This window comes from Dipodomys ordii, unplaced genomic scaffold (genome assembly GCF_000151885.1).
Source record: "Dipodomys ordii isolate 6190 unplaced genomic scaffold, Dord_2.0 Scaffold14, whole genome shotgun sequence".
Taxonomy (NCBI): domain Eukaryota; kingdom Metazoa; phylum Chordata; class Mammalia; order Rodentia; family Heteromyidae; genus Dipodomys; species Dipodomys ordii.
Genome location: NW_012267230.1, coordinates 3369629 through 3391782, shown reverse-complemented (window position 1 = coordinate 3391782; position 22154 = coordinate 3369629). Strand labels below are relative to the sequence as shown.

At 44.0% G+C, this 22154-nt stretch overlaps 1 protein-coding gene across 1 annotated transcript in view; it reads right to left on the bottom strand.

The window, feature by feature from the left end:
- The window catches only part of Hs3st4 (heparan sulfate (glucosamine) 3-O-sulfotransferase 4), a 333621-nt gene that overhangs the window by 309561 nt on the left and 1906 nt on the right, over positions 1-22154 (bottom strand). The window contains exon 2 of the mRNA XM_013011171.1: positions 21944-22149. Within this exon, the coding sequence (XP_012866625.1) occupies positions 21944-22149 (206 nt within the window). The remainder of the gene's footprint in view (positions 1-21943; positions 22150-22154) is intronic.

Here is a 22154-nt window from a genome sequence, read left to right as displayed (position 1 = left end):
CTCTTACATCTTGTTCTGATGGAAGCTGCTGTCTTCCAATGTGTTTTAAGCTCATGAGAATCCTAGTGTTCTGCTTCTATGGTTAATGAGGTGAAGTTTGGACCAATGGAATTTAAGACTAGGAGCTCTTCCCTTTGCTGTTGATGAAAGTGAAAATCTGATGGTTGAAACTTGGACAGTGTGTAAACAAAGATCCCCACATCTTGGCAATGGTGGAGAGATGAAATGAAAAGTCCAATGGGAGCCCTTTGGATAAGACAGGAATATATTTCTGTATTGCTTGAGCCATCTTACTTCTGGTTTTCAGTTGCTCTGAACTAAGTTTAATTGGCATGGTCACATCTACCTTCTAGATGTTGTATTAACTGCTCTGTGGGTAGATGTAAGATTAAGACAGGGACTGCCCTGGACTTCTCAGGGAGTGCCCACGCACTCCTCTGCCTCAGTCTGTGGGCAGGTCATGGACGTGGTAACTGATGAGCCCAGAGGCTCCCACCAATCACTAACCACCACTCCACAAACCAGCAATCATCTGACTCCACTTAAAATCACTGGGAAAAGTTTTTTGTCTAAAAAAAGAATCTTTGGCCTCACTGTCAATTCTCAAGTCTTAACAGAAAAAGGATTCTGTGGCAGTTCAAAGCGAGGAAGTATTTGCTTTTCCACACTTTCATGCAGAAGCAGCAGTCGGTGTTATTTGGATAACAGAAACGAAACTCTCACTAAAGGCATTCAAGAGTCGGGGCCGCACTTGAAACTCACATCGCCTTTCCTCTCAAGGTAATGGCGCCTGAGATCGCTATCTCTAGTTCATGTTTTTCTTTATGACAATACCAGGGCTTGAACTTGGGGCCTCCCTCAAAGCTGACACCTTACCACTTAAGCCCCCCTCCACTTCTGGAGTTTTTGCTGGTTCAATGGAGACTGTTTAAAAAAAAAAATCACATGAACTTTCCTGCTGGGGTTTCAAAGTGCTAGTCTCAGATCTCAGCCTCCTGAGTAGCTAGGATTACAGGCGTGAGCCACCAGCAACACCCGTCTTTATTTTTTAAAGCATTTACGAAGGGTTCGCAGGTGCCTGGAATCTGAAAGGGACTCCATTTTCCTAAATCGATAGTATTGCTTGGGAATGACATAGCAATCTCTCCTAAGAACTCAGAAATAAGTGTGCCCTCTGACAGGTTTTCAGAGGGGATGAAAAACTTCAAAGTGCTTTGAAATTTCATCAGTGTTTCCATCTTCTGCACAGACAAGAGCATCACAGGGAACAAGAAAATTTCTCCAGCTTTGTTAATAAAGCTGTAAGCAACAGATAGAACCATACAGCCGTCCCTCCGGAGAAAAGTGGTCAAACAAAGCCTAAAATATCCCTGCAATCCGTGTATTGTGAAATTGTCACTCTATTGCCAAATTATGAACTCTCGGCCAAGCTGCAGACACGTTTCACAAATCTAGTGACACATAAGCAGGAAACAAAATATATAAGCAAGAGCAAAATAAATAGCCAAAGTAAAACAAGCCACACAGACTCTGAAGTGAAGGAGTCTGTCAAGCAGTTCCAGACTCTGGGACTGTGGATAAATTACTCATCATTTCCAAACTGGAATGTCCCATATTTCCTGTACCATGGGGGAATGAATAGGATCATGTCACAGGGTGCTTTAAGAATGGAACTCAAAGCTGGGTGCTTTATAGGCTCACATCTGTAATCCTAGCTACCCAGGAGACTGAGATCTGAGGATCTCAGCCCAGCCCAGGTAGGAAAGTCTATGAGAGAGAACGACTGAAAAGCCAAAAGTGGGGCTGTGGCCCAAATCCTGGAGCACTCGATTTGAATCAATAAAAATTCAGGAACAATGCCCAAACCCTGAATTCAAGCCCTAGGACGAAGAAAGAAGGAGGAGGAGGAGGCGGGGGGGTGGAACTGAACACCTAAGCTAACATACAGGAAGATAGCCTGGGTACCTGTAAACCACTGGTGACAGCAACCATGTTCACTCTCCCTAAGTTCTCAGCAGTGGCCTCTTCACTCACTATATTACTCAGAGGGGAGAGACACAGCAGTGGCTCTTGCTAATGGCACGAAGCTCCCAATGCAGGAAGGAGAAAATGAGTCATGGGAAAGAGTAAATGTCCTTCTTCTTTTATTCCCATCTCTTTGCTCACTGTTGTTGTTGTTGCTGTTTTTAAGACTCTCATCTAAGAATCAAACTCTAGTTGTATCTCTGAATGGGTTCATGCACAGATATGAGCTATTAGTCTGAGACTCAGCCTGTCACTCTGGAGGAATGGGGACAGCACAGGGGGCCGGGCCATCCAGGCAGCTTAGTCGAGGGAACTGAGACCCTCGGATTCACGTTTGTGTGTGTGCCTTCTCTTCACCTGTTCCCCCGACATTCCTATGGTGGAATCCTAATTCCAGCACTGCAGAACGTGCCTGCAACTGGAGAGAAAGTCTTTAAGAGGGAATTGAATTGAAAAGAAGTCCAATGGAAGACCCAAATCCATTCTGAATGGTATCTGTAAGAAGAGAGGGTGAGTCCAGGCACCGGTGGCTCATGTCTGTGCTCCGGGCTAGATGTGGATCCACGGCAGAGCATTGTCGAGCGTGTTCAAAGCCCCGGGTTCCACGATCGACATGCAAAAAACAGCCAACGTTCAAGATCACATAAGAAATTAGCCTGCACTGAAACCAAAATAAAAATAAAGCCTGAAGAGGCTCAAGAAACTCAAAGGCTACAAGTTTCCCAAGAAATCCGTACTGGGGATCACGCTTCAGGATGCTATAAAATTTACACACATACACACACACACACATACACACACACACGCTGAGGAAGAAATACACTGCATGCTAATGGAAATCCCTTATGTAAGGTAGATGTGTGTGTGTGTGTGTGTGTGTCTTAAATATAGTATGTATAAGTATACACACACACATATATAGCAAAACATCAAAACACTGAATTTGGCAAGGTATTCCACCCTCCCAATAAAGGGGGGGATTTATTTTCATAAAAAGTCTCACGAAAAGCACAAAAAAATTAAATCACACTTAATTCTATCTTGTAGGCCTCACCTTTTAAGTGAAAAGCCTAAAAAGCCATGGAATGAAGGCTGCTCTAGAATTTCTGGGCTATCTAGTTGTTATATTAAGACTGATCAAATGCCAAAATCATTTCTCCCTCTCTACTTGTAGTGAATCCGGGCAGGAAGATTTAATGTGATGAAATGAATTTCCTTGCTATTTGGAGAATTCTCTGGTAAGATACACAATCCCTTTAAATTTTCCTAGGCAGCTGCTAGGGGTTGCTAAGGAAGTGATAGAAATAGAAAATATTCTAAATAAATAATTAGTGATTTCTGAGGTGGAGGAAAGAGGATCTTTAGATGTCTCTCATGTTTTTCTTTTCAGGCTTTCCCCTCTTAGAGACTGGACAAGTCTCCTTCCTTGCATTCTCCTTACTTCCTTGATCTCTTCTGTTCTACAGAAGAAATGCAGAATCTTCAAGCAGTGAACGAGAAGAGGGAGATTTGGGGATGCCCTCCTCATGCTCACCTTGGTAGAAAGGCTGTGACCCAAGCTCTCTATCTGTGCACAAGGTAAGGGAACTCACAGTATGTCTGATTTATTTTATTCCGTTGTATTCCAGGGAAAGATTGCATTGAAACCAAAGTCTTGAAATCGACATCTGTTGTTTTGGCATCCGCATCCACTTCTTTAATAACCATATTCTAGTTTTGCTCTGAGAAAATATTCTGTGTCTCATTCTCTGTCCCTCTAGAAAAAATAATAATAATACTGAGCTCTACCTATGCTCCCAGAAAGGCGGGGCCTCCAGCCTCTTGTAACCCTGGCAACAGAGACTTTTGACTGATGGCTTGCAGGACCCGTGAGATACCTAATCAGATACATGAGGGCTCTTAGCAAAGACTTCTGGGACAAAGATGGCAACCTTTCCCATCTACCCTTGTGGGGAAAGAAGAGGGCTGGCATTGTGTGAGGTGAATCTTGACCATCAACTCGACCGGATTAGGATATGCCCAGGAGACGCATAAAGGCCACCTCTGTGTGAGATATTTCCAGAGAGAGGATAAATGTAGAGGAGAACTGCTCCTAATGTGGATGGATGATATGGAATGAGGTTGGGGGTAGAGGTAGAAAAGACAACCATCAAGACAGACATTCCATCCTCTCTGTTCTCCTCCTCCTTTTTCTTCTCCTTCTTCCTCCCCTCCTCTTCCTCCTCCTCTTCCTCCCCTTCCTCCTCCTCCTCCTCTTCTTCCTCTTTCTGTATCTGTTCTTCTCTTTGCCATGGCCATTGTGAAGTGACCCGATCGACTCCACCTTACAATCCATTCCATAAGGATCTGAAACCTCTTAAATTGTCAGAAAAAAAAAAATAATTCTTTCCCTTAACGTGTTTAGGCCATGTATTTGATATCTCTGTCTAAAACACACCCATTTTATAACAACACAGGAGTCAAGTTTTAAGAATGCAGCCAACCACCTCAGTTGAAAATAGTAGCAGTAAGCTCTAATTAAGCCACACTGAAAATAAAAATAAATGTAAAGGTTTAAAAAATGATTACCCGCCTTACTGGAGACTTCTCAGAAACATGAGCCATTCAATCACTTGTGTGTGTGTGTGTGTGTGTGTGTGTGTGTGTGTGTGTGTGGTTCATGCTCAGTTCAGATTTTACCTGAGATTTGCACCTCTAATAACCAGAAGAATAGCAGCCAATCAAGATCTGAAGCTGAAACCAAGTTTTGAAGATGGTTTGTTTCTTTTTGTCTTCCTTTTTCACTTTTTTCTTTTTTGGTGTATGTGTATGTGCCAGGACTAGGGTTTGAACTCATAACCTTATGCTCTTGTGTGGCATTTCCATTCACCCTGCATTCTACCACTTAAACCAGGCTTGTAGATCTGGATTTTCACTAGTTAATTGGAGATAAAGATTCTTACAGATTTGTCTGCCTAGGTTGGCTCTGAACTTGGATCCTCAGGTCTCAGCCTCCTTAGTAGCTAAAATTATAAGCATAAGCCACCAATGCCTGACTTTTTTTAAGGCGCTCAACAGATTGTGATTTCTGAATGATTTCTTCCTCCTGGTGGATGAGAGGTGAGAGAGAGCAAAGAGAAAGCACCGAAAGGGAAGCTAAGAGCTTTTTGGCTTGACAATATAGAAGTGAATGACAGGTAAGTACAGAACTGATTTGCTGCTGTGTTTGAAACAAGGATAGCAGAGTCAGGAGAGATCAAGGGGGCTTGTCAATTAACATCACCACTCAATTTTCAGATTCTTGGTGGGCAATATACCCACCCACCTAAGAACTGGTTATGCACTGTAATATATTCTTATGTTAAATGGTAACATGGTTCGTTCATTGTCAGGATTCCACTGGTCATAGTAGTAGTATGGTGGGGGGGGGGGGAAGTTACCCAACAATATTCTTTCTGCACCTGTACACAAACACATTGCTTCAGAAGGCGGAGAGGAGAAAAATATCCAACTGCACTTTGATATGATTTGTTAAATGGCTCAAGGCATCTATTTTGATACCTGCTTATTGTTTCCTGAAAGTGAACCTTGTGCAATGCCTGCCATTTTATGAGTTCGGCAAAAATTGTGCAGGGTTAATCGAGATTGAGAAGGAGCCAGAAAGCAGCCAACGTTGCCTAACCACCACCTGGTGGCAATGTGTCTAAATAACAGGGATAGCTGAGAGATGCATAATAATCATCTCCGACCCCAGCACTCTGATGTCATTGTATGGTACTGGATCAAAAGTAGGTCTCTGCAGAATGAGGGAATTAAGAGCTAAGTTGAAGCTGGGGTACCATTGGCTCATACCTGTAATCCTATGTAATCCTAGTACTGAGGAGCTTGAAATCTGAGGATCACAGTTCAAAGCTAGCCCAGGAAGACAAATCCAAGAGATTCTTATCTCCAATTAACCACCAAAAACAAGCTGGAAGTGGAGATGTAGCTCCAGTTGTAGAGAGAAAAGGCACACACACACACACACACACACACACACACACACACACACACACACACGGAAGCCTCTGTCAGGGTATAGTAACTATGGTATATGAAATAGCAATACCACATCTGCCCGTATTTTCCCATGAAGAGAGCTCTTACCTCTAGCTGTGTACAAGTGGTACAAGACAGATTCCATAGAAGAAAAGACCTCAGAAAACACAAAGACTTAGCCAAGCAACAGTGGCTCATACCTGATTTCCTAACTACTCAGGAGGCTGAGATGTGAAGATCACAGTTCAAAACCAGTCCAGGCAGGAAAATCTGTAGATTCTTATCTCCAATTAACCACCAGAAAAACTGAAGTAGCACTGTGGCTCAAAATGGTAGAGTGGTAGCCTTGAGCACAAAAGCTCAGGGAAAGCGCTAAGGGCCTGAAATCAAGCCCCACAAACCAGCAAACAAACAAACAAAAGAAAACCCACCCCTGTAAGATGTATCACTGCAAATCTATATTTATACATGTGTATATGTAAACATACACAATACACATGTGTGTACACATGTACACATATCACACGCACATGCTTGCACAATGGAGCCCCATTTTCAGCTGGTGTTCCGCTGACCATGCATCATGATTGCTGCATAACTTTCATTGTGTAGAGGAGAGATAAATGGCAATCTTAGGTAAGTCACAAGTACCGTTTCCATCTGCCAACACTGAATATTCCCATCATGCTCTACTCCATCCCCTTAGCAAGAGACCCAGCGTGCCCTGGAAGTGATATTTTCCATCCAGAATAAAACTAAAACAAGGAGGACCGTGAGAACATCCCAAAGGGTGTGTTGAGTGCTAGAAACATCTGTGGAAAGGTGTTGTATTGGTTCCCTGTTGCTGCTGTAACAAGAATCCACAAGCCTAAGATATATATTTTTTTTAAATTTTTTTTAAATTTTTTTATTTGTGCCTGTTCTGGGGCTTGAACTCAGGGCCTGGGCACTGTGCTTGAGCCTCTCTGTGCTCAAGGCTAGCACTCTCCCACATGAGCCACAGCAGCACTTCCAGGTTTTTCTGTTTATGTGGTACTGAGGAATCGAACCCAGGGCTTCATGCATGCTATGCATGCCCTCTACCACTAAGCCGCATTCCCAGCCCTGAGCCTAATATCTTAATATACATATATCAACTTATGGTTCTGGATGCCCAAAGCCTGCAATGGCTCTTAATGAGCTAAAAGTAAACTGACAACAGCTACATTCCTTTAGGAGGTGCTAGATGGGAAAAATCTCTCTTCTTGAAAATCTCCTTCTTAGGTTCTAGAAGCTGTTCCCATTCGGTGGCTGTTGGCCCCTCTCACTCCATCTTCAAAGCCAACAAGAGTTGACCGGGGTCCTTCTCATGGTGATATGGCTCTCCTCCATCTTCTTCTCCATTTGTATGGTTTCTTAGGAATTATCTGGGCTTATCTAAATAACCCAGGACCATTTCCCTTTTGTAAGCCAGCAGGGTTAGCATTTAAGAATCTTAATTCCCCCCACAATGTAATTCCCCTTTGCCGTGGAAACTACAATATTCCCAGGTTGTGTGGAATAGGACATAATCCTAATTGCTCTGTCTACCACCAAGAACACTGGATGCTAATACAAAAGCCTGGAAGGGCATCTGGGTGGCAACCCAGATGCCCTTCAGTAGATGAATGGGTCAAGAAAATGTGGTGTATACACACACACACACACACACACACACACACACATAGAATTCTATGCCTCCATCAGAATGACATCGCCCCATTTGTTAGGAAATGGAAAGACTTGGAAAAAAATTATATTAAGTGAAGTAAGCCAGGCCTAAAGAAACATAGGTCCCATGGTTTCCCTTATTTGCAATAACTAGTATATGTCTGAGACAAGCAGAAAAGGTCAAAAGCTATGTACGTATGACCAGATCAGATGAAGTTAAGTAAAATGAACCCCAAAGTAGGGACACAAGTGGTTTTTTTTCTTGCTTGCTATTGTTTCTAACGTATTTATTTATAAGGTACCATGTGATTTTTGTTGTTGTTGCTTTGTATGTTCCTCCCCCACAGTATAACCCCTGTTTTCACTGTATTTGATGTCGGTCTAATTTGGGGAGGGGAATGGGAAAAAACAAAATATTTAAATAGGGATACAGGTTGATCCATTGTAACAATGAGATGTACAAGACACTATGTTGAAAAACAAACTTTACAGTTTAGGCAGGAGGGTAGGGGGCGGGGAGGGGGGGAATGTAGTTGTGGAGATGGGAGAGAAGGGATGGTAGGGGAAAAACAAAGGAGGAGGCAACAATGCTTCATAGAAATGTACTCATTACCTTGCTCATGTAACTGTAACCCCTCTGTGCAATATTTTCACAATAAAAAACTGATTAAAAAATTTTAAAAGCCTGGAAGGTATGCAGGAAATAGAAATGATGGGCCAGTTGAGAGCAAACAAGAGACTCTTCCTTTCGGTCAGTCTCATAGCTCATCACATACAGGGTAGGCTTTGAAGCAAGCTTGCCCTGTTGCTATTTACATCATTTCAGTTACAAATAACATCCATCGCACCTATGGTCATGTGATTACAGAAGAGTTAATGCAGACTCTCGGGAGAATTTTCCAGAACTTTATACAGTCTGCATGCAGAACATTTGATATCCATGCTATAAAATAGTTTCTGTAAATTAAACCTCTTAATCTAACTTTATGGTAAGAGTGCTTGTCCGGTGTCCTGTATTTCAGATACTCCCTGGAGTGCAACATCCCAGAAAACCAATTACCTGAAGGAATTCAGGAAAACGTGCGTGGATTAACAACAACGAACATATGTAGACAAGGTAGCTCCGGCTCATTACCATTATTCCCCACTTGCAAAAAAAAATCACCACAGGATTAGGAAAGGCTGTTGTGCCCATTTTAGAGATGAGCAAATGAAGGTGCACAGGCTACCTAGACTACCTACTTATCTATACAGACAGGCAAAGAAAGGCAGAGGCAGAGCCCAGACTCAAATCTTTAGCTTCTTCCTTTCTCCCAGTACTACAGGACACCAAATAATCAAACTGCTCTATGATAGCAGAGTTGTAGTTACACTCAAATATTCCTTCAGCACCACCAGCTCTCAAAGGTGTTACTTCTTAGGCAGAAACTTAAACCTGAAAGCATAAGCAAAGGTGTAGCTACAATGATTTGTAAAGTTACATACAGGTGTGTATCTATGTGTCTGTGTGTGTGTCTGTGGGTGTGTGTCTGTATGATGTATGTGTGTACACACACGCACCAGTACTAGGCCTTGAACTCACAGCCTGGGCACTGTCCCTTAAGTTTTTCTCACTTAAGGTTGACAATCTACCACTTGAAACACAGCTCCACTTCTGAGTTTTTGGTGGTCAATAGGGGGTAAGAGTCTCAGAGACTTTCCCGTCCTGGCTGGTTTCAAACCAGAATCCTCAGATCTCAGCCTCTTACATAGTGAAGATTCCAGGTGTGAGCCACCAGTGCCCAGTCATTTCACTAATTATTAGTGAAAATAATTTTTGAAATGTCGTTTCACTATGTAGGTGAGTCTCAAACTTAAAATCCTCCTGCCTTAATCTTCCAAAATACTGGAATTGCAATTGTATGTGCCTGCTCCTGGCTCTAATTATGAATTTTTTGCTTACTATAATTACACTGTTATTAATGTGATGCACATAAGCCAGGTAACGAGTACATTTCTTTTTTTAGACAATGTCACCCTTTCTTCCACTTTCCCCCAGCTTCCCTGTCCCATCCCTGCCCACAAGTTACATAGATCATTTCTAACCAGAGCTGCCATGAAATGTATATGTTCTTCTCAGAAACCTGGGGTAGTGCATAGAAAAGGCCTTTTTGTCTCATCACTTCATTAATTCATGTTAGTCTACCTGTGATAGTAACTAACAAACGCCACCTACCAAGAGCCTACTGTGTGCAGATACTGCTCTAGATATTAGCAAAGAATGAGACTTTGGACAAGACATTTGCTCTGTGTAGTTTATCACCAACTAATAAGAAGAAAGCAATTACAGGAGCTTTGGACAGCAATATATGGTCCAAGAAAACAAAGCAGTAACAAAGTTCAGAAGTGGAGGAGGATCTTTTTTAATCTTCCTTCCCTCCTTCCTTCCTTCCTTTCTTCTTCTCTTTCTCTCATTCATTCATTTTCCTTTAGCTTAGCTTAGCTTAGTGTGTATGTGTGTGTGTGTGTGTGTGTGTGTGTGTGTGTGTGTGTGTGCGCGCGTACATGAGTGCATGCGCGCGCGCACACACTTGAACTCAGGGCCTGGTTGCTGCCCCTGAGCTTTTTCACTCAAGGCTGGTTTTCTACCACATGAGTCACAATTCCACTTCCAGCCTTTCGGGTGGTTCATTGGAGATAAGAGTCTCACAAACTTTCCTGCCTGGGCTGGCTTCAAATCACAATCCTCAGATCTTAGCCTAGAATTACAGGTGTGAGCCACCGGTACCCAGCCCATTTATGTATGGTTTACAGCCAGGGTCTCACTATGCCATCAGGGACAGCCTAGAACGAGTCATTTTCCCACCTCATCCTCCAGAATGCTGGGATTACAAGCATGCACCACTACACCCAGCTCAGAAGAGGGGTCTTTCAATTAAGTGGTTGGGAATGGTCTTTCTAAAGAGCTATAAATCTGAGCCAATCTCTCAAGATAGAGCGAAGGAGACACTAGCATGTGGCGATCAGGGACAGAGAAGTCCAGGAAGAGGGAATGAAAAATAAATAGGACTTTAATGTGAACAGCCACCACCGAACATTTGAAGGGGGAATGGTTTATTTTGCTTATGGTCCATGGTCGCTTACCCCAATGCGTTCAGTCAGAACATCATGGAGGTATGAGCCTGAGGAAGAAGCTGTTCCCCTCATGGTGGACAGGAAGCCTGGTAAAGAACCAGGAATCAGGTATGACCTGCAAAAGCATGCTTCTAATGACCAACTTCCCCAGCTATGTCCTACCTTGTAAAGTTTCTAGAACTTCCCAAAACAGATCAGGAGCTGGAGACTGAAGAGGCAATACTTGAGTCCATGGCAGACAGTTCACGTTCACGGAACACCATCTCTATCTCTCTCTGGAGGTTCTTGCAAAGACTGAACCAAGTTTGATACCTGGGGCGGAGCCCAGCACAGTCAGTACCGCAGGTGTCTACCATGTTTACTCCTCTACCACTGCTAATGGTCTTGCATACCAAAATGTTCTTCTCCCTATGATAGCCACTGTTTTGTACCCAAATCATCTTTTTATTGAACCTGTGATCATTAATTTATTCAACCAGCAATCCTCACCTTGACCTACCACCCTGCCTGCAAGCACTCACAACAGTTTATGACTGAACAGGAATAGTGGATCTTGCCATCATTTTCTGTCAAAAAAGATATAGAAAGTAAGGAAACTCTATATAAAGTACTGAATTTGGGTATTACGTATATAAGCAGTATTTTTTTCAGACACACACAGACTTCTCCCCACTCACCCACCCCGACCTCCATTTAGGCAGCCAAGAATTATACCAACAAGCAAACAAAATCAAGGAGGAAGAGAAACACCTCTCAGGATAGTATGGAAAGATTTGTTCTCACAAAACTCTTTGCAATGTTTGCAGAGTTTATTCCTAGTGACCTCTGTCTTTTCATTTGGTCCTACACAGGAATATTTTCTCCCATTATAGTTTCAAAAGGGTTCGTTCTGGAAAATTGGAAAACTACAGCTCTTGCAATAGCTACTTCCCTACCAGTCTCATTAATGAATTCTACTACTGTTTCTAACAGGTTTATGGGGAGATTGTCCCTCTCAGGTTTTCCAAAAATAGAGGAAATTGCTTGCAAATAAGGATAATTCTACCTTTCCTTTCTTTTTTCTCACCTAATTGTATTATCTAATAATTCCTGAACAATGGTAAATAATAGTTATAATAATAGATATTCTTATCTTGTTTTGGGTTAAAAATGGGAATTCTCCCATTAAAATGCTCCCATTAAGATGGGACTAGCTGCTAGTATATTGTTTTAAAAGAAACAGATGTTTATCAGATATCTTTGTTTAGTATCCATAAGATAAATCACAGGAGATGTATATATATTTGTATATGTATAAATACACATGTGTATACACATATATGAACAATACATCACATTAAATTCTCAAGGTTGAACTACCCTTCCACTTTTGGTTCTTGGTCAAAGTTTTTCAATGTTATCATTCCCATGTCTGTTTCTGTACTGGGTGAACTCTTTCCACTCACTAACCACGTCTGGTTCATGTTTGAGTCCAGCACTTATAATATGTATTTAATGAATAAATAAATAAATAAGCCCAGCACTTATAATATGTATTTAATGAATAAATAAATAAATGAATAAATGAATGACCCATGCAGAGTTAAAATGCTAAATCAGAGCACAAGTCCTTGTCCCTGTCCCTGAGCAGATTTTGTATTTAATGAACATCTGGCTTAACTAGTTCCCTTCTTTCTAGCTGAACACCTTTTTCTCTATATAGAAATTATTCCTTGCAGTTTCATTGGGGCTAACCCCACTGTACCCCAACCACCAACCTAAGCCAAAGAGGCCCAGACTTAACTAGGGCACCATACAACTACTGCTTTGGGAATGGATCATTCCCAAGGCAAAGGCATCTCCAGGAATTTTCTACTGAATGTCTTAAAATAACTCCAACAGGAAATAAAGGAATAAAGTATGTTCATCTAGGGTGACTATTTATCATCTTGACTAAAATATGGTGATGCAACCTACTCAAGAAGGAAGCCAAGTAGAAATAAACAGCAGGGGAAAAAAAGAAAAAAGACAGAGGTCTTTCAGCCCCTGGACCCAACTTTTCTTGAAGCCCATTACCTGCCTTACCTCAGACTTCTCGGTCACAGAAACTTAAATAAATAAATAAGACTTATTTATTTCCAGGCACCGGTGGCTCATGCCTATATTCTTAGCTACTCTGGAGGCTAAGATCTGAGGATCACAGCTCAAAGGCAGCCTGTTCAGGAAAGTCCATGAGACTCTTATCTCTAGTAAACGACTCAGAAAAAGCTGGAAGTGGTGCTGTGGCTCAAGCGATAGTGCACTAGCCTTGAGCAAAAGTAGCTCAAGAACAGTGCCCAGGCCTTGAGTTCAAGCCCTAAGACCAGAAAAAAAAACACATTTATTTTGTGCCACTTCCATCATTTGAAGTTATTTATGTGTGACATATATATGACATATATGTGATGATATATATGATATGTCATATATATGTATGTCCTGATACATGCTTTTGTTCCCCTGTAAATAAGTATTCCTAAAAGTTAAAAGCAATTTTCTAAAGGAAAGCAATTGTTAACTAGTGAGAGTAGAATAAAAAAAAAAGTCAACCTCTTGCTTTTAATTAATAGCAAGATTGGCTGAAAGGTTCCCTCAGTGAATCATAATTTCAGATTGAAATTCCCCAGGCAGTTACAGAAATGGCTTGTTAAGCGGCAGGAGCCAACGGAACCTAGAGATGGCTTCACCGGAGAGGAGTTTCCATCTGCCCAGAGACCATCCATTATGCAAAAGACAACCCTTTACTACTTCCCCCCACACAACTCACACAACTCCTGCCCTGTGTCATTCGCCTCGAGCCTCAGAGCCTCTCCACTGACTCAACAGGAAAGTACAAAAGAGCCAGGCGCTGGTGTCTCACACTTGTAATCCTAGCTGCTCAGAAGACTGAGAATTGAGGATCACAGTTCAAAGCCAATCTGGATAGGAAAGTCCTCTAAGACTCTTATCTATAATGAACCAACCAAGAGAAAACCAGAAGTGGAGCTATGGCTCAAAGTGATAGAGTGACAGCCTTGAACAAAAAGAGCTCAGGGATGGCATCCAGGCCCTGAGTTCCAGCCCCACAACCGACAAAATACTAACACTACTACTAATAAAATAAAAATGAGTAAAAAAAAAATTGAAAAATAATATATATATGTATGTATGCCTGGCACAACATATAAAAATAAAACATAAATCCTGCCATGATCGCTGTGGCCCACCAGCAAAAGCTACTAGGTCACAGGGTATGGAAGGTGACGGGGTTTTCAAGAGCATCCTGTATCCTTGAGGGCTTTGACTTCTTCTGAGTTCAGAGAGGAAGACGCCCTGCCCTGGCATTCTCCAAACCTCTGACTTACTGGGTGAGTGTCCTCCATCCCACCAAGAGATTCAGGCATTAGGCAGCCGGTAGCCCACAGAGGCCTGGCGATGGCCGGCCCAGGGCCCCTGTGAGAACCCTCCAGTGGTTACCTAGGGACCCAAACGCCTCCCCCTCTGTGCCAGTAACCACAGACCACATCGTGGAATCCGGTTTTGATTATTCTCAGGAGTGCTATTCAAGAGCTGCTTCAGGGCGTATAACCGCTCCTTCAGACATAATCTTGAAATAAAAGACTATATTCAAAAGAAAAATGCATTACAGCTTTCTCTTTAGGGCCTTCTCTCCTGACGGGCATGATAGAAGGGAGGCACTGGAGGAAAATAAAGGAGAATGGCAAAGGAGAAAGAAAAAAGTGGGGGGGGGAGAACAAGTCGGGGGAGGGGAGTGTCTTCTACATCCCTAACTCCACAGGAGGCCCTGGAAAAGCTGCCTTAATTCCTCCTCAAGCAGTCCTTCGGAAGCCAGCAATCTCAAATCCATTCTAAAGATGGAAAAATTGAGGCGTAACGATAGTAACTTACCCAAGGTTATGGAATGAACAGGTTTGGGGATAAGAGCAGACAAACTGGGAGAGAGTAAGGGAAGGGCTATCGTGATTCAAAAAGAAATGTATTCATTCATTAACATGTCACTGTAACCCTTGGCACATCACCTCTACAATAACAATACATTTTAAAAGTAAACATGCAATGATTATGGTTCAGATTATGGTTCGGTACAGTCCAAACCATGTAGCTTTGTTGTAGAAGATTCCTCCCTCTACAGAGTCTAATATGTTCCTTCTAATCCAAGTAGTCAAGTGAGTGAATGAACCCTATGGAGATAATACAGCTTCATCCCCAAAGGAACAAGGCTTCAATATAAAGAAATTGACACCCAGTGGAACAAAGCAAAGCCCAGATCCCATTTTAAATACATCTAAGAGCTTCATTCGGTTGCCCAGAATCTGTAAGTTTAAGTTACATAGATAAATATCAATGATAGGTGCTCCTGATTAATGAGGAGAAAATTCAACAATTTTCCTGTTGCGGATGTAGCTTAGTGGGTAGAATATTTGTTTAACGTGCCTGAGGCCTTGGATGTCAAACCTAGCACACATAGCACACACACACACTCAAAGACATAGATACATACATACATACATACATACATACATACATACATACATACATACTCTGGTGTGGTAGCATCTATCTGTAATTCCTACACTGACTGCAGGGGGATCAAAGGTTTGAAGCCATTTAGGCTCAAAAAATAGCAAGACCCTTCTCAGAAATAAAATGGCTTCTCCCATCTTTAGGGAAACCTAGTTAAGAACACACAGTTAATTTGATTGTGAGGTCTCTTCCCGTGCCTCAACATCTGTATTGGTGTCGAGATCTTCCGGTTATCGTGGCAGTGTTATCTGAGAGGCATGTCCACTGTGGTGTTATAAAAAGCTGCTTATCAGGAGAAAAGAAAATGAAGCAAAAATAGCACCCAGAAGCCACAATTCTGGGACAGTTGGAAGAACACGGGCCTGGGTCTAAAGCAGGAATCACAGGTCAGCGGCCAGCCGGCTGAGAGTGGCCCACAGATGGACTTCATTCATCCCAGTGCTGGCCTACATGGCGCTTTCCAGATGCGGAAATCTCTAGCCAACTTCGAAAATCTGAGATTTTTCACAGCAAAATCTGGCTTTCCGGTATCTCTTACAGAGTAGAAAATCTGATAGCCCTGACACCATATTCCCTCCTGGGAGAGGGTGGATGGAACGGAACAACAGCAGTCCCTTCCACACAGCAAGGAGTGCCCGCTCTTCATTTTTGCCCAGGATAACCTGGATTGTGATTCTCCTGTTCATGCTTTCTGTGTGGCTGGGATGATAGGTGTAAGACATTATGCACAACTATTGGTTGCAATGAGTCTTGGGGTCTCTTTTGTTTAAGCCACAATCCTTCTGATCCCTCCCATGTAGCTAGGATTACAGAAGTGAGCCTGGCCTGGTCCTGCTAGTCTCCTGCCCCTGAAATCTACCATCTGACCACTATAAATGTCCTCAAGCTTTGCTCTGAAATATTCTGCAGCGGTAATGTTGCAAAGCCGGTCATAGCTGGGCTTTTCCCCAAACAAGACAAATAAACCAACATTATTGCTCTCCATGGTCCAAGGTAGAGCTCACAAGACACCAGGATGAGAGCCAAGCCCATTTGAATTTCTACTCTAACACATTCCTTTTCTCTAGAAATCCATTCAATGTATCATTACATGTATGCTTCCCAGCAATCTTACCAGGAAGAAAGAGGTCTGGCCTAGTCAAGTGAAGCCAAGGGATATCTAACTGGTAAGGAACGCATACCAAGCTCCAACTCCGTTTCATGTGGCTACACAGAGAGTGCTTTTAGAATAAAGAATAAACATACCTATAATCCTAGCTATTCAGGAGGCTGAGATCTAAGGAACACAACTCAAAGCCAGCCTGCACAGGAAAGTCTGTGAGACTCTTATCTCCAATGAACCACAAAGGGCCAGAAATAGAGCTGTGGCTCAAATGGTAGAACATTAGCCTTAAGCACAAAAGGTCAGGGACAGTGCCCAGGCCCTGAGTTCAAGCTGCAGAAACCACACACAGAGAGAGAGAGAGAGAGAAAGAGAGCAGTTCTACCTTTGCTACTCAAAGCAAGGCGCAGGAAGAAACAGCAGCAGGAGCATCCAGATCATGTTAGAAATGTAACTTCTCAGGCCTTCCTCCTCCTCCTCCTCCTCCTCCTCCTCCTCTTCCTTTTCCTCCTCCCCCTCTTCCTCCTCCCCCCCTCCTCCCCCTCTTCCTCCTCCTCCCGCTCCTTCTCCCTCCTCCTCCTCCTCCAACAGGCTGGATCTGAATCCACAGGTTAAATCCCCCTGTGACTCATGCACTCTTCCATTCTCAACAGCTAATTCTACACTACGCAAACCCAACCCAACCACAATGTGAGGCAAAAGTGTGCTATGAAATTTCCTAGGAGCCATACTGAAAAGGTGACAAGAAGGGAAATTAATTTGATCATAGATCTCATCTGGCTCAACCTTAGTATCGGAATTTCAACCTGTCTTCCAGGGACATTGTCAATGAGCAATTTAGCATTCTGTGTATTTTTGTACTTATAGCGCTGGATTTCAGTTTGGATGGTTTATGGGTTCAATGGCCACATGCAGGTAGAAGCTATCACATTGGGCAAAAATGTTCTGGGTCACAATTAGCGGCTGATTCTTTTTTTTTTCCTTTTAATGGGTTTTATCACATTCTGAATTTTCCCTATATGCTTGCTGGTTTGCTTTGTTGAGGTCTGCCCAGTCCTTCTGCTAAAACAGAAGGTCCAGGAGAAGAGGAACTGAACCTGTTTAAGTCACCAGCAACTTTAGTCTGTACCTAAAACCGTACTGGGTGCCTGGTCAGTATTTATCAAACAGGCATCGGACCAACCAGGCTTGCCTCTGTAATCCTAGCTACATGGGTGGTAGAGAGCAAAACGATTGTGAATTGAGGCTAGCCTGAGCAATGGAGATCACAAGATCCAACTCAACCAATAGCTGTCCATGATATCACACACACCCATCATCCAGCTATACAGGAAGTGTAAATAAGACTGAAGTCCAAAATGTCCTGGGGAAGAAAATAAAAACCCTTGGAGAAAAAAAAAAAAGACTTGCAAAGGTCTGGAAATGTGGCTCAAGGAGTGGAGCTTCCTGACCAGCACTAGACTCTATAAACTCCCAGTAACAGCACCACAGAAGAAGGAGGAGGAGGAGGAGCAGCAGCAGCAGCAGCAGCAGCTGGGGAAAGCATATGGTCATTTTGGTACTTAATGGATGTCAATGAGGAGTGAAACACTTTGAAACTGGAAGGCTGCAGGTTCAAATCTCAGCTCAGACAACGGCTCACAGTGACCCAGAGCCTCCCAGAACAGAGCAGGCGCTGCCTGCGGAATGACAACGCTTGCTAATGCTGTTCATAGCATCCTCCAGACGCTCAAATGCCACAGCGTGTCTGTAAATGCCGACCTTTCCATCCATCCTTCCTTGTCTCCAGGTATCATGAGAGACCATGGGACACTTTCCTCTCCTTCCTCCACAGAGCTGATACTCATCTCTCCAAGCATCTTCCCGGGGTTTCTTTCCCCTAGCCAACGAATCAAATCATGCCACATCAACTCCCATCACCCAGGAGCTGTGGGAAGACCACAGCAGCGTCATGGTCCCTGTGTGGCAGGTCACCACGTGAATCCGTGTCACTTTGATGAGTTCTGCATAGGCAGCCAGGGGCCTACCCAAGTCCGATCCTTCATAAGAGTACAAGATCTCTGTCCAGATAGCTCATTCTGGAAGCTTCATTTGTCGAAGGGGGACAGGAAAGCAGGGCTGGATGGGCTGAATTCACCCCAACTTCTTAATCACTGACTTGTTTCAATTTGCTAAGCAGAGCTAGCTTCTCCAAAGACTTCTCACACACACACACACACACACACACACACACACACACACTAATCCATTCATCAATGCTGCCCAGTGAGAGAATCTGTTGCTCAGAACTGTTCTCCAATGTGTTTATACAGCACATCAGATTAACGGCGTCAGGAGCAAAGCAAATGCCCGGATTTAGGGATCACTGAGTGTCACCCAAGAAAATGAACCTACTCGAGTTGATTAACTGGAACGAAGGAACCTGAACCAGCTGTGTTTGACAGCAAGCGGCCCCAGTTTCTTCTTGAGGACTCCCTCTTGGTGAAAACCCCAAATCCTGAGCCACGTCACGTACAGAATCAATAGGCTGCTGGAAACGTATGTTTAAAAAAAATTAGTGTAAATAAACGATAGGGGAAACTTCACCATGTTATAATTAACTTGGGGATCTCACATCAGGCAAATACACACTATAGCATTCCTGGGTACAAAAAGGAATAGTAGCAGGGAAGTAGAGATTCCTTATCTGAAAGGTTTACCGTTGGACCAAGGGTTCCAAAGCGATGGGTTTAAATCAAAGCTGTTGTTTCTCTTCTGCAATCGAGTATGACGCTGTCCCCTCTTTTCATGGAAATGAGACAGAGGGGAGGTATGACGAGATGACATAACTTATGAAAACCTCACACATGTGAGGGGTTATTCTGGTTTTTGTTTTGCCATGGTCTGCAAAATAAGAGGGCAGAACCGCCCACAGGCAAGGCTGGCAAACTGGGCTCTTCCGAAGCCCAGCAGCTTCCAAAGGGCACTTCCATTACAGCCAGGTTTCACATCATCACCGATCTGTGTTCGACAGACACATCTTAGCAGAAAGCTCATTCTCAAGAGGATTTTTGGCTTTTTTCCTCCTGCATGTCCAGTCAACCCCACCCAGCATGGCAAAGATCAATCACAGGCAAAGATGTGGAAAGCAAAGGAATGAAGGACCAGACCGGGAGAAGTTGCATGATCATCTTAAGTGAGAACCAAGCCTATCTCCTTCTACCCACACCCTTGATGGATGGATGGATGGATGGATGGATGGATGGATGGATGGATGGATGGCTATTAAATATTGACATGGATCCTCCCTCCACCCCTCCCCTGCCCTGTACCCCTGGTTGCTGGCTGGGAGCATCACCAGTATGTCTTCAGTCCTCACATTGTGCCAGTGAGGGAATTTACGTACCTTCTCTTCCCAGCTTCAGTGTAAAAAGAACCTAAGAAAACCTGTCATATTCTTTCCTTCACCTCCAGAAAATCCCAGACCCCATGAGGACGCTTTCTTGCCTCAAGCACCCCTCAACTTTAAACTGCCTGAAGAATATACCCCTTTGAAATTCCCAGCAGCTGCAAAGAATCCCAAACACACTGTGGAAGGACTGGATTTCCTTCCTCCCTGGAAAGGGCTCCTGACTCAAGAGGTACAGACAAAATTAGAAAAGGGGGTCCGTGGGGAGAAAAGGCTTCCAGCGACCCCACCAAAGAAACTCAAACCTTCCCATCACTAACAATTAAACAGCTAAACCCTTCCCAGACATCCTTCCCTGTCTCAATTTTGCTGTTTTTGCATTAATCATCCTAACACCTTTTTTAATTATAATCACAAACTGGAAGCCATGGCTTGTGATGTTATAAATACTGATTTTCCCCCCAGTTAAATTAGGCATTTGCTGTTTTATGTTTTGATAGGAAGGGACTGTCTGAAGCCTCCTAAAACATTGCAATTAGTTCTTGCTGTTGAAACAGACAAGACATTAACAGACACATTCGGGCTGTTGCCGTGGAATGTGCTGGAATGTTTATGCCTACATGTCCTCTCAAGCTTTTAAAAGCATAAGGCAGATTTTTTTTTAACTGAGAAAAAAAAACCCAATCCAGTCCCAATACCCACCATTCCTTGTTTATTTATATATTTCTGAAGTCATTTCTAAAACTTTTTTTTCCCCCAGGTAGTGCTTTAAACCTAGAAAGCACAGCTCTGAGCAGGAAGGCAACCCTGTCACCCCACAATTTTATCTAGTGGCTCCATTGAAATGATAACATCTCTTTCAGCCAAGGGAAGTTGTGTTTCTGTTTGATGCCTACCATTATTTATTGAAATGCAATTCGAGATTGGAGGTGGGGGAGCGGGGACAGTCATCTAGCTCTAGTTTCCCAGAAAGATGGCAAACAGGAGGAAAGAAGGAAAGAAAACCAGAGAGGATTTTTTTTCTTTTTTTCTTTTTTTTTTTTTTTGCCTTTAGAACTTTCTACACGCTGGTTGTTATTTAAAGGTATGGCTGGGTGAGAAAGGTTAGATTCTCCCTTCATTTCACTTGCACTGAACTTTCTAGTCCTCTCCACCAGCCCCACCCCTTCCCCTCCACACCACCAGCTGAGGGGCTGGCTGCAGGTGGGAAGGTAAGCACGCGGTCACCTCACTAGACATGAAGTGTCCATCAGTCACCAAAGGAGGGGGAGATCAGAAAGAGCACCGGGCAAGGGGAGCAATACTCCAGAGCTTCAACGGTTCCTTCAAAGCACCAACTGTGACTCAGTCATCCAAGCCCTTGATGCAAAACTCAACCCGGAGCGCCCGCCGTTCAACCCAAGAGAGATAGAAAAGTTGTTATTCTGGGGGACACATCACCCCCCACCCCATCTTTACTGGAAAGCCAAAGCACCAGGTTCCGTCCTCCTTATAACGATCCCCTGGTTCCTTTTGCTTTGACCTTAAAATACTAAAGTTGATTCCAGCCACCCCGGGGGAGATGGGGTGCTCTTTCGAGGGACTCTTGGGGATCCCCGAAGCCCTTTGTCAATTTAGCTCTGCCATCTGGTTCCTCCTCCGTGTCCCCCACACAGGATCCCAGAGTTCTAAGGTGTTGGGGGGTATAGCCTGCTTTAGGAAACAGCCCCCCCACACCCCACCGGTATGAAGGCTTAAGCGGGTGGGAGGGGGGATCCCCAGAGCTGGGAAGATTCCCACAGCAGGAGGCTGAGGGCCAGGACGGGACCCGAGCTCTGGCTGCCCTGAAATCAAGTGATGGGGGGGGGGGGGTGCTTTGCCAGGTGGAGTCCAACCTTCCAAGCTACACCCCTCCCCTCCCCTGAGTATCCTCAGCCAGGACTCTGGGGGGGGAACCCCCGTGGAGACCCGGGCTCTCCGGATTGCGCCTAGGCATCTCGGGGAGGCAGGGGAGCCGTGCTTCCCCGGGAGGGCCCCCCACCCCGTTCCCCGCGCCGGTGCGCGTCCCGGCCCCGCTGGGGTCCTACCTGTACCACTCCAGCCCCTTCTCGTAGTTCCTGTCGAAGAAGTGCGGCTCCACGCCCACCGCCCGCACGTCCGGGTGCACTCGGATGGCCTCCAGCAGCGCGCGGGTCCCCCCTTTCTTGACCCCAATGATCAGCGCCTGGGGCAGCTTCTTCTCCCCGTAGTCCGGGGTGCTGGCGGCGGCGGCGCCGCCCCTCTCGGCGCCGCTCTCGT